At 53.2% G+C, this 10,713-nt stretch overlaps 1 protein-coding gene across 1 annotated transcript; it reads left to right on the top strand.

Annotated features, from left to right (window-relative positions):
• The first annotated feature begins 2,846 nt into the window (after positions 1–2,846).
• Positions 2,847–4,423, top strand: LOC136525728 (uncharacterized). Its single transcript, XM_066518616.1, has 2 exons — positions 2,847–4,143; positions 4,386–4,423. Exons 1-2 carry the CDS (start codon positions 2,847–2,849, stop codon positions 4,421–4,423), a joined length of 1,335 nt encoding a protein of 444 aa, XP_066374713.1.
• The last annotated feature ends 6,290 nt before the right edge of the window (positions 4,424–10,713 follow it).

The following is a 10,713-nucleotide window of genomic DNA, read 5'->3' as shown; positions in this document are numbered from 1 at the left end:
TGCAGGTGCAATATGGATCATTGCAGAGTGCCTCCTGTGAATCGGCACCATTGTTGTTGTCGTCATGTTCGTCGTTCTTATAACCGCTGCTAATTTCCCTTTCTAGATCGAAGATACGGTCCTATAGGTAGTAGATGTACTCCGCATGCGGATAAATAGGTCAAGGCAATGCAGCTCCTCCCGAGCCCTTGCAACCATGTCACTAAATGAAGGCCTATCATTGAATAGCACAGGCACGCTTTGCATGTCAAGAAACTCAACATATCCATAGCGATCGCTTTCAACGGTGCCTCCATGATATATGGTCACTAGGTTATCCATCTATTTCAAACAAGTAACGAAACACATTTCCTTTAGTCCAAATTAGACGATAGATAGTACCTAACAAGTACTTTCTAACTACAAACTAAGTCATCAAGATAATAACTACGAATATATTTACAATGTACTCACTTAATAGCTAGATCATAGGTAGATAACTAAAAATGTAACTACATATCTAAGTAGCTATCTAACTATATATATGTGCCTATGTGTCTATGTTTCTATCTATCTACATATATATATCTCACTAGATCACTAACTAAGTCAACTATCTAAGTCATCACATTAACTAATAAATAACAAATACCAAATAAGTAAGTACATTGTATATTCATAATTTTTACCTGTCCGGACCGGTGGACAATGGGCGTGGGTCAGGCCGAAGATAGACGACGGCGGTGGCGCGGCAGACGACAGCGGTGGCGCGCGGCGAGCGCGGGATGCCCGGGGCTACGCAAGACGAGTCCGGCTCGACAGGCGTGGCCTAGGGCCGACGGTGGAGGGCAAGGCGCGGCGCGGCGGCCAACCATGGGAGACAGCGCGGCGAGGGGCACGGCGCGGGGCGGGGGGGGGGGGGGCCTCGGCGCGACACGGGGCGGGGGGGGGCGCGGGAGCAGGTGCGACCTCGGAGTGGCGAGGGGCGCGGCGCGGGGCGGGGGTGGCCTCGGCGTGGCGAGGGGCACGGCACGGGCCGCGGGGGCAGCCGCGGCGCGGGCTCGGCGCGGCGCGGCGGCGCGAGCTCGGCGCCGAGGCGCGGGCGCAGGCGCGGCGCGGGGTGGCGGCGCGCGGTCGGCGCTGGCTAGGCGCGGGCTCGGCGCGTGGCGGTGGCGCGGCGCGGTGGCGGCCGAGGTGGCGCGGGCGCGGAGGCGGCGGTGGCGCGGGCAAGGGCGGCGGCGTCGGCAGGGCTAAGGCGCGAGAGGAAGAAGAGAGAGGACCGGCGCGGGGTAGATATTTCCGAGCTCGGCGCTAGAGTGGCTGGCGCCAAGATCTACGGCGCCGAGCTTGGCGTCAAGATCTACGGCGTCGAGCTCGGCGCCAGCCACTATGGCGCCGAGCCCCCTGGCAGGGCACCGACCGTGCCCAGGAGCTCGGCGCCTCGGTGCCAGAGACGGTGGCGCCGAGCTCGGCGCCAGCATAAATGGCGCCGAGCTAAGGGTCCATTTTCGGAATTCTCTCCGTCAGGAGTCTATTTATGAGAAATTTTTAAAAAAAAGGGTCAAATTGTAAAAAATTCGGTCGTGCGCTAGTAGTACTGTAGCAGATAGCAACAATGCCTGCGTCGCAGGGCTCTCCACGTCTCCCACGATGCAATATCCATCACATCATCACATGCATGCATGCCCTACTACATCCATCACGCGTTCATGCATTCCTGAATTGACTTGACTTGCTTCTCCGATCTATCTACATCGTGCACACTGCACCACCAATCACCGTCAGTGACTGTCAGTGAGCTGCTTGTACGTTGTCAGTGAGATGTAGCACGAGCCCCAGGCCCAGAGACGCGAGAGGCTCACGTGAAAACTTGCCACTAATCCAGCCCGAGGACGTACATGACATAGGCCACGTAGTAGGTAGTGCTACTAAGCTCGGCCTAGCTACATAAAGACATGCACATGCGTGGTTGTGGCATTGTGGCGCAAAGTGTAGCTGCAAGCATATTCCAAGAACATCGCTGGAAAATGACAGGCAGCACCACGAACATGAAGCTAGCAGCAATCTGCAGCGGTGGACACCACAGCCGTCCTGCCGTCGGCCCCTCGGCCGGAGCACCGCCGCCAGTGGTCATGCATGGCCGGCGCCGTGGCGTCGCCCGGCAAGCAAATGCTGCTGGTTCGACGGCACATGGCCTCCGGAGTCCGGGAGGCATCTAACTTCACTCGGTTGGACTAGCAGGGCCGCCGGTGCTCAAAGATCCAGAAAATGTAGTCCACTTTCTCTCTCACACACCACTCCTCAAATCCTTTCCAAATGATGAATCCAAGCACTCAAGGAAGCTCTAAATGATTTTTGACAAGTGTTAGGTAGGTCTGGTGGGTGTCCAAGTTATGAAGATAGAGGGTGGAAGGGTAGTATATGCTTCACCCTGTTAGACTAAGCACCGTGCGGTTGCATGTGTGTATAAATATGTAACCGATGCAATCAATAGATCCCATCCCTTACATTCTTTCATGGTATCACAGGGGGTTACGATCCCCGCTTCCGCAACCCTAGACGCCGCCGGTCCTCACGACCGACGCGGCCTCGCCGTCGCTGGGCCTCGCGCTCGCCGGCCGCACGCGCGCCCCTGCGCCGTGCCTTCCCTCCGTCGCTGGGCCAAGGCTCGCCGGAGTACCACACGTGCGCCGCCACGACGCCGTGCGTTCTGATCGCGCCGCCGACCGATCCATCCGCGCCGGCCGCCGATCCCGTCGCCACGTCGCGCGCCGCCACGACCGATCCGTCCACGCCGCCACGGTCCGTCCGCGCCGCCACGACACGATCCGTCCGCCCGCCGCCGGTTTCCTGCCTCTACCCCAACCATGGCGGAGACCGCAGCCGAGCGCGCCGCCCGGGAGGCCCAGGAGCAGCGCGACCGGGAGGTGGCCGCCGCTGCCCGCGCCAAGGCCCTCGACGAGTACGAGGCCAAGTACGCCGACGTTCACGCCGCCGCCATCGCTGTCCTCAACATCAAGGTGCTCGTGCCCGTCGTCCTGGATCGCGTCGCCAACAACTACACCCGGTGGCGCGCCCTCTTCCTCGTCGTCTTGGGCAAATATGCCCTCACCGATCACGTTCTCACCGATGTGGTCAATGATGATCGCCCGGCGTGGCTGCAGATGAACTGCACCGTCCTCACGTGGATCTACGGCACCATCAATCCCGACCTGCAGCAGTCCACGATGTTGAAAGAGCCCAACGCGCGGGTCGCATGGGTCCATCTGGAGGACGAGTTCCTCGGGCAGCGCGAGTCGCGCGCCCTCTTGCTGTCCGCCGAGTTCCGCACCGTCAAGCAAGGCTCATCCTCCATCACGGACTTCTGCCGACGCCTCGAGACGATGGCCGCCTCTCTTCGCGAGTTTGGCGACCCCGTTGGCGACCGCACCCTCGTCCTCACCCTGCTGCGCGGCCTCAGCGAGAAGTTCCGCCCCATGGTGACGAACATCAAGCTGCGACAGCCGTTCCCCAGCTTCTCGGAGGCGAGAACCCTGCTGCTCCTTGAGGAAATCGACCTCAACGACTTCGCCGGCGACGCCGGCACGTCCTCCAGCAGCACCACGCTGGCCGCGGGCGCACCGGCGCTCCTTGCGCCCACGGGCTCCACCAACACCGCATGGCGCCCCCCTGCCGGCGGCCCTGCTCCTTCTGGCCGCAACCAGGGCGGCGCGCCCACCGGCCAAGGCAACGGCAACCAGGGCGGCCGCTCCGGACGCCGTCGCGGACGCAACAAGCAGCAGCAGCAGGGCGGGCAGCAGCAGCAGGCGCCGCACGGGCAACACCAGCGCCCGCCGGCGCAGTACCAGCCCTGGGCGTACTGGCCACCGCCCGCTCCGGGGCCGATGTACAGACCGCCTGCTGCAGGGTACATGGCCGTGCAGCAGCAGCAGCAGCAGGCGCCGCACGGCTACCAGGCCGCTCCACCCGGCTTCGGCGCACCATCCGGCTACGGCTACGGGGCGCCTCCACCACAGCAGCAGCAGCCGTGGACGCCCATGCATGGAGGCAGCTTCGACACGTCCTCGCTCGCCAACAACTTCAGCACCATGACGCTCTCCCCTCCCGGCATGGGCGAATGGTATGCTGACTCGGGCGCTGGCTCCCACATGGTCAACAACGCTGGTATACTCAACACCTCTCACCCTCCCTCGTCATCGCATCCTTCATCTATCATTGTTGGTGATGGGAACTTACTTCCCGTTACTTCCGTTGGATCACACTCCTTTTCGAACACTGGGCGTCCTCTAGTTCTTTCTAATGTTTTAGTTTCTCCAAACATTATTAAGAATCTGATTTCAGTTCGCCGTTTTACTACTGATAATAATTGTTCCATTGAGTTTGATCCCTTCGGCCTTTCTGTGAAGGATCTTCAGACACGGAGCGTGATCGCCAGGTGCAATAGCACGGGCGACCTTTACCCGTTCTTCACGCCATCCAGCACCACTGCCCTCACTGCTGCTGCATCTTCCACCACTCTATGGCATCGTCGTCTCGGTCATATCGGTTATGAGGTTTTGTCCACGCTCATTAGTTCCAATGCTATTCCATGTAATAAGCGCCATGATACTCATATTTGCCACGCTTGTCAGCTTGGTCGCCATGTGCGCCTTCCTTTTAGTATATCAAACTCTCGTGCCTCGCACGCCTTTGATTTAATACATTGTGATCTTTGGACATCCCCAGTTGTTAGTGTGTCTGGCTACAAATATTATCTTGTTATTTTAGATGACTGCACACACTACACTTGGACGTTTCCTTTACGCCTCAAATCCGACACGTTTGGTGCCATTACTCACTTTTTTTCCTATGTGCGTACGCAGTTCGGCTCCTCCATCAAGGCAGTCCAGTGCGACAACGGCCGTGAATTTGACCATTCTTCGGCCCGCACGTTCTTCCTCACTTATGGAGTCGTTCTTCGCATGTCCTGCCCTTACACTTCACAGCAAAATGGGCGGGCCGAGCGCATTCTTCGCACTATAAATAATATTGTGCGCTCCATTCTCTTTCAGGCTAGTCTTCCTCCCGTTTATTGGGCTGACTCCTTGCACACTGCAACATATCTTCTCAATCGTCACCCCACTAAAACCCTCGACGGCCTCACTCCTTTCTTTTCCCTATATGGCACGCAGCCTACGTATGATCACTTACGCGTTTTTGGCTGTGCTTGCTATCCCAACCTATCATCCACAGCTCCACATAAACTTTCACCTCGATCCACTCTGTGTGTGTTCCTGGGGTACTCCACTGATCATAAGGGTTATCGGTGTCTTGATCTTCACACAAACCGTATCATCATCTCTCGCCATGTCACCTTCGATGAGACGGTTTTCCCCTTCGCCGATATGTCCTCTTCCCCCCAGGACCACACCACACTTGAGTTTTTGGATGCTGATGATTCCTCTTCGCCCGATGGCGCAAGAGCTGTGCTTGCAGGTAACCGCCTCCCCGGCAGCATGGATGCTGCTCCGGGGGGTCATACCACCTCGGCCCCGGGCGGCCACGGCCTGGCCTCGGGCGGCCACGGTGCGCCGGCCACGGGCGGCCACGGCCCGGCCACGGGCGGCCACGGCGCGTTGGCCACGGGCGGCCACGCCTCCTCTCCAGCTGAGCCGGCCACGGGTGCTGCTGGTGGCCCCGCTTCGACCGCGCCTGGTGCCACTGCCCCTGCGGACGGTCCGTCCCAGGCTGCTGCCAGTGGCGCCGGGCACCCAGCCGGCCGCACCACCGCCACAGTTCCTCTCCAGCAAGCACCTGTCGTCAACACACACGGCATGCGCACACGCGGCAAGGACGGCATCCGGCAGCCCGTTGACCGTCTCAACCTTCACGCGGCAACGCTGTCCCCTGTGCCTTCCTCAGTCCGTACTGCCCTGACTGACCCCGCATGGCGCTGTGCAATGCAGGATGAGTTTGACGCTCTGCAGGCTAATGACACATGGACCCTGGTGCCTCGACCGTCCGGTGTCAACCTTGTTACTGGGAAATGGGTGTTTCGTCACAAGCTCAAGTCTGATGGCTCTCTGGACCGTTACAAAGCTCGTTGGGTACTCCGCGGCTTCACACAACGTCCAGGTATCGACTATGATGAGACTTTCAGCCCAGTGGTCAAACCAGCAACCATCCGCACAGTTCTTACTCTGGCACTCTCTCATTCATGGCCTATTCATCAGCTTGATGTGAAGAATGCATTTCTCCATGGCATCCTGAATGAGACAGTATATTGTGTTCAGCCTGCCGGTTTTGTTGACACCTCCCGCCCAGATTATGTGTGTCGGTTGAACAAGTCACTCTACGGTTTGAAGCAAGCACCCCGAGCCTGGCATCATCGCTTCGCAAGTCATATCACCTCTCTCGGATTTGTTGAGGCGAAGACTGACAGTTCTCTGTTCATATACAGCCGGGGTACTGATGTGGCATTCTTGCTTCTCTATGTTGATGACATTGTTCTTACAGCCTCCTCTACGAGTTTTCTGCAGCGGATCATCCATGCTCTCCGCCAAGAATTCTCTATGACAGATATGGGGGCTCTTCACCACTTCCTCGGCGTCAGTGTGCAGCGTCAGAGTGACAGCTTGTTCCTCTCCCAGCGTCAGTATATTTTGGACATTCTTGACCGTGCTGGTATGCTTAGCTGCAAGCCTTGCAGCACACCTGTGGATACTCATTCCAAGCTTTCTGCCGATGGAGCTGCCGTCACCGACCCCTCCTCCTACCGCAGTATTGCTGGTGCTCTTCAGTATCTCACTTTTACTCGTCCAGATATTGCTTATGCTGTCCAGCAGGTGTGCCTCTACATGCATGACCCCCGGGAGCCTCATCTGTGCGCTATGAAGCGCATTCTTCGCTACCTTCAGGGTACCTTGGATCTTGGTCTTCATCTTCACCGGACCTCACCTGTAGATCTGACTGTCTACACAGATGCAGATTGGGCGGGCTGTCCTGACACGCGCAAGTCCACTTCTGGCTATGCGGTGTTTCTCGGGGACAATCTCATCTCGTGGTCATCCAAACGTCAGCCTACAGTGTCCAGGTCCAGTGCTGAGGCGGAGTATCGAGCTGTGGCAAACGGCGTTGCTGAAGCCTGCTGGTTACGACAACTACTGCAAGAGCTTCATCATCCTCTTCGCCGTGCTACCGTGGTCTATTGTGATAACATCAGTGCTGTTTACCTCTCCAGCAATCCTGTCCAGCATCAGCGGACCAAGCATATTGAGATTGATTTGCACTTCGTGAGAGAGCGAGTCGCCCTCGGTGAAGCACGCGTCCTGCACGTTCCCACTACGTCTCAGTACGCCGACATCTTCACCAAAGGTCTGCCGACATCAGTCTTCACGGAGTTTAGGTCCAGTCTTAATGTTCGCAGTGCTCCCAGTTAAAACTGTGGGGGAGTGTTAGACTAAGCACCGTGCGGTTGCATGTGTGTATAAATATGTAACCGATGCAATCAATAGATCCCATCCCTTACATTCTTTCACACCCCTCTCAACTAGCCGTTACTGTGCAAAACTGGGCAAGGACTGAAAATTCCGATAGGGACCTAAAATTTCGAGCCCTGGGAACTTTTGAAACTATGCGCGAAGTTTGTGATAGAAAAATGTCAGGTCCTAGAAATTCTGACCTGAGATCAACATTTCTAGTATTAGAATTAATTCAATACAGAGCACCCATGGTTGGAAATTTCAAAAAAATTCCGACCAGTTGGAAATTTCCCCTGAATTTTTTACCGGTTGGAATTTCCTATTAGGATCAAATTTTCGACCACAGAGACAAAACACTCATTTTTTAAAAATTTTGGGGTCAACGTCTATTGTGTCTAGGTCTTTTGCTAGAGACTTTTGAGCACTTAGACACTTGCAAGTAATTAGTTTTTAATTCCCCTTTTATAGTACCGCATACCTATTACACGAAATAACTTCAAAAGAACTTAGAAAACAAACAATGCTTCCAAATTTATGCCCTTTACACCATAGCCTTTGTTGTGCATGAAATTTTGGGGGAAGGGGTCCCTTTTTTCTGATTGCACTTGTCATTATATCACCAAAAACCATGATAGGATTAAATGCACTTTCAGCACCAGGCACCAGTGAAACTACATCATCACAACTGTGCTTGGGAGGAAGCCTAGGCGCCGAGAAAACATCAGTGAATTCCTTTAGTAAGGTTGCTATAGCATTAGGAACCTCTGGACTGATGGCAAATGGAGGTGAGAAACCTCAACAGAGCATAACTACAACAATTCTGCAAGCCCAGCATCAACTAGACCTTGAATAATAACCATGCATGGTATATCTTGGTAGGGAATAGCCATCCATTTAAAACTCCAATGCACTTCATGGGTTGAATTATTCCAGCTAACCCATGCCCACAACTAGGTCATAATGGTTGAGGAGGGAAATCTTGAGATTGGCAAAACATAGACAGCCCACCCATTGTCTAGATCCCTTGGGCAATATGAGAAGTACATGCTGCTAAGAGTTGGCCGCTAGCAACTTAAACATGTAAGGCAGAGTCCAGACCTTGTAGAGCAGCAGCTACCTTATGACTGAGGAAAGTGTGAGAGCTTCTAGAATCCACCAATATCAATAGAGCATGGCCTTGGATAGAACCATGGAACCTGAAAGCTTTGAGCCCTTCAACACCATTCACTACATCCAGCGAAAGAGAGAAGAAGACTTACGCGCCGAATATGATAGAATGAGTGTCAGCGGCATCCTCTTCATGATTGTTGCAAGGCCTCCTCCGTCACATGTTGAACGGTTGGAGCATAGCGATGGTCACGATACCAACTTTCAGCATAGCGAAGGCACAATCCTTTGGCATGATAGTAAGCTCGCAATGCCTAAAACCTTTCTTCAATAGTTTTGCCTCACACATGCAGCGTTCCTTAGTAGACACTAGCCCAACTTTCTTGTCAATGTACCCAGGTGGAAGAGGAAGCAATAGAGGTCTTGATTGAGCAGGACAAGAATGGAAATTCACATCAAGATTATTGTAGTCAAAACGTTAAAGCGGTTGCATCATCTTTTTCAGGGCGTCAACGCAACCGGAGCTAGGGATGGCAATGTGCAGATTCAGGTCGGGTGGAATCTCCATGTACCCGAACCTAAAACTCGAACTCAAAACCCAAAACCACCACTAACACCGATTCGGGTGAAAATACACCCTCCTCCCCCAAACCAAACCCAGTGGATCCCCGAAACCCACCACCTATATGGCAATACAATAATAAGAACAATAATAAGGAATTTTTTGCAACACATGTATGATATATATTACATATTCACATGCATAAACAAGAGGCAAAAAACAACATACAATTCCGTGGCTCAACTAAGAACAAATTTAGTAGCTTACATAAACAATTTTAATGCAAGACATTCGTTTTAATTCAAAACGATCTATTTTGGGTCTCCAATTGGGCATTCGTATGTGGAAGCCAAAACCTAAAACAAAACCGATAAGTTTTGGGTCCCTGAACCCAAAAACCGTGTGTGAAAAATCACCCCCTGCACCTGCTAGACCAAAAAAAACGTGGGGACTCAACCTGAAACTGGCCCACTTCCATCCCTAGGCAGAGCACTAGGCGTCAATCTTGCCCAATCACCTCGCCCACTTGCCCTCCTGCTCTTGAAGCCACTTGGCGAGCTCATCGAGGATGAGCTGAGTGTTCGAATCCATGGCACCGAGATTCCTTTGCAGGCTGGTAAAGTGTCAATGAGATGCAAATGAGATGGGTCAATCCAGGATTTAAGTCTTTGATACCAAGTATGTCAACAGTTGGGGATTGAGGCAGATGAATCAGAGATCGATGAGGAGACGAATAACAATTTGGGAACGAGGAGGGATTGGATTGAGGAATTAGAGTTCTTTCTCGAACGTGCCTCGGGCACGGTGTTCATTAAGCAGGAGAAGATAGTTTACTCGAAATTACAAATAAACGCCATGGTAATCCATGAGGAATTAAAGTTCTGTTATATTCTTCATGTCTCCTCTCTTCTCACATTCTCTCTAAGTAGCGATACATGCTGCACTTGGTAGCCTCACCTCAACATGGCACTATTACATGGGCCTTGCCCACATAGATCCTGCGACATGGGTATATATCGGGTCGTCTGGTCCTTGTGCTCCGCCAAGCCCCATCTGGTCGGAGTCTCTTCCTCGTGCACGCCAGCTTGAGTACTCGCGTCCGGAGTTCCTACCGGCAGATAGGTAGTGACACAAATGCATGGCCTGCTGAACACATGAATGGCACAAGAACAAATATACATTATATGGTTACCATGTTATTATTATATTATATATACATGGGCAGGTGAAGCGCGCACACCTACTTAGTCTTTTTTTTATAAGCATCTGCTATGTTTCGTAGTCAATTAGGGACTTCCAAAATTATTTTTTCCATCATTAGGAATTTGGCAGGCAAACTTTGCCTAACCTACACACAATAGAAGCTTATTAGTGTCCAGAAATAGGGGGCATGGAAAGGGCCATAAGCATGCAGCCACACCCAAACTACTATTAGGATTTACTTAGATCATATTATTATTTAAAATAAATCATATTTCCCCGTAGCAATCATGTGTGGGTACGCGTGAAAATTTTGGCCTTAATTTGAGTCAGGTCAAAAGTTCTAATATTTGCTTAGTTCTTACTTCTTACAGGTCACTGTTTTAACATGCTGCGTTTAGGGTG

Source organism: Miscanthus floridulus, chromosome 19, assembly GCF_019320115.1.
Source record: "Miscanthus floridulus cultivar M001 chromosome 19, ASM1932011v1, whole genome shotgun sequence".
NCBI lineage: Eukaryota > Viridiplantae > Streptophyta > Magnoliopsida > Poales > Poaceae > Miscanthus > Miscanthus floridulus.
This window is presented reverse-complemented; position numbering and strand designations above follow the sequence as displayed.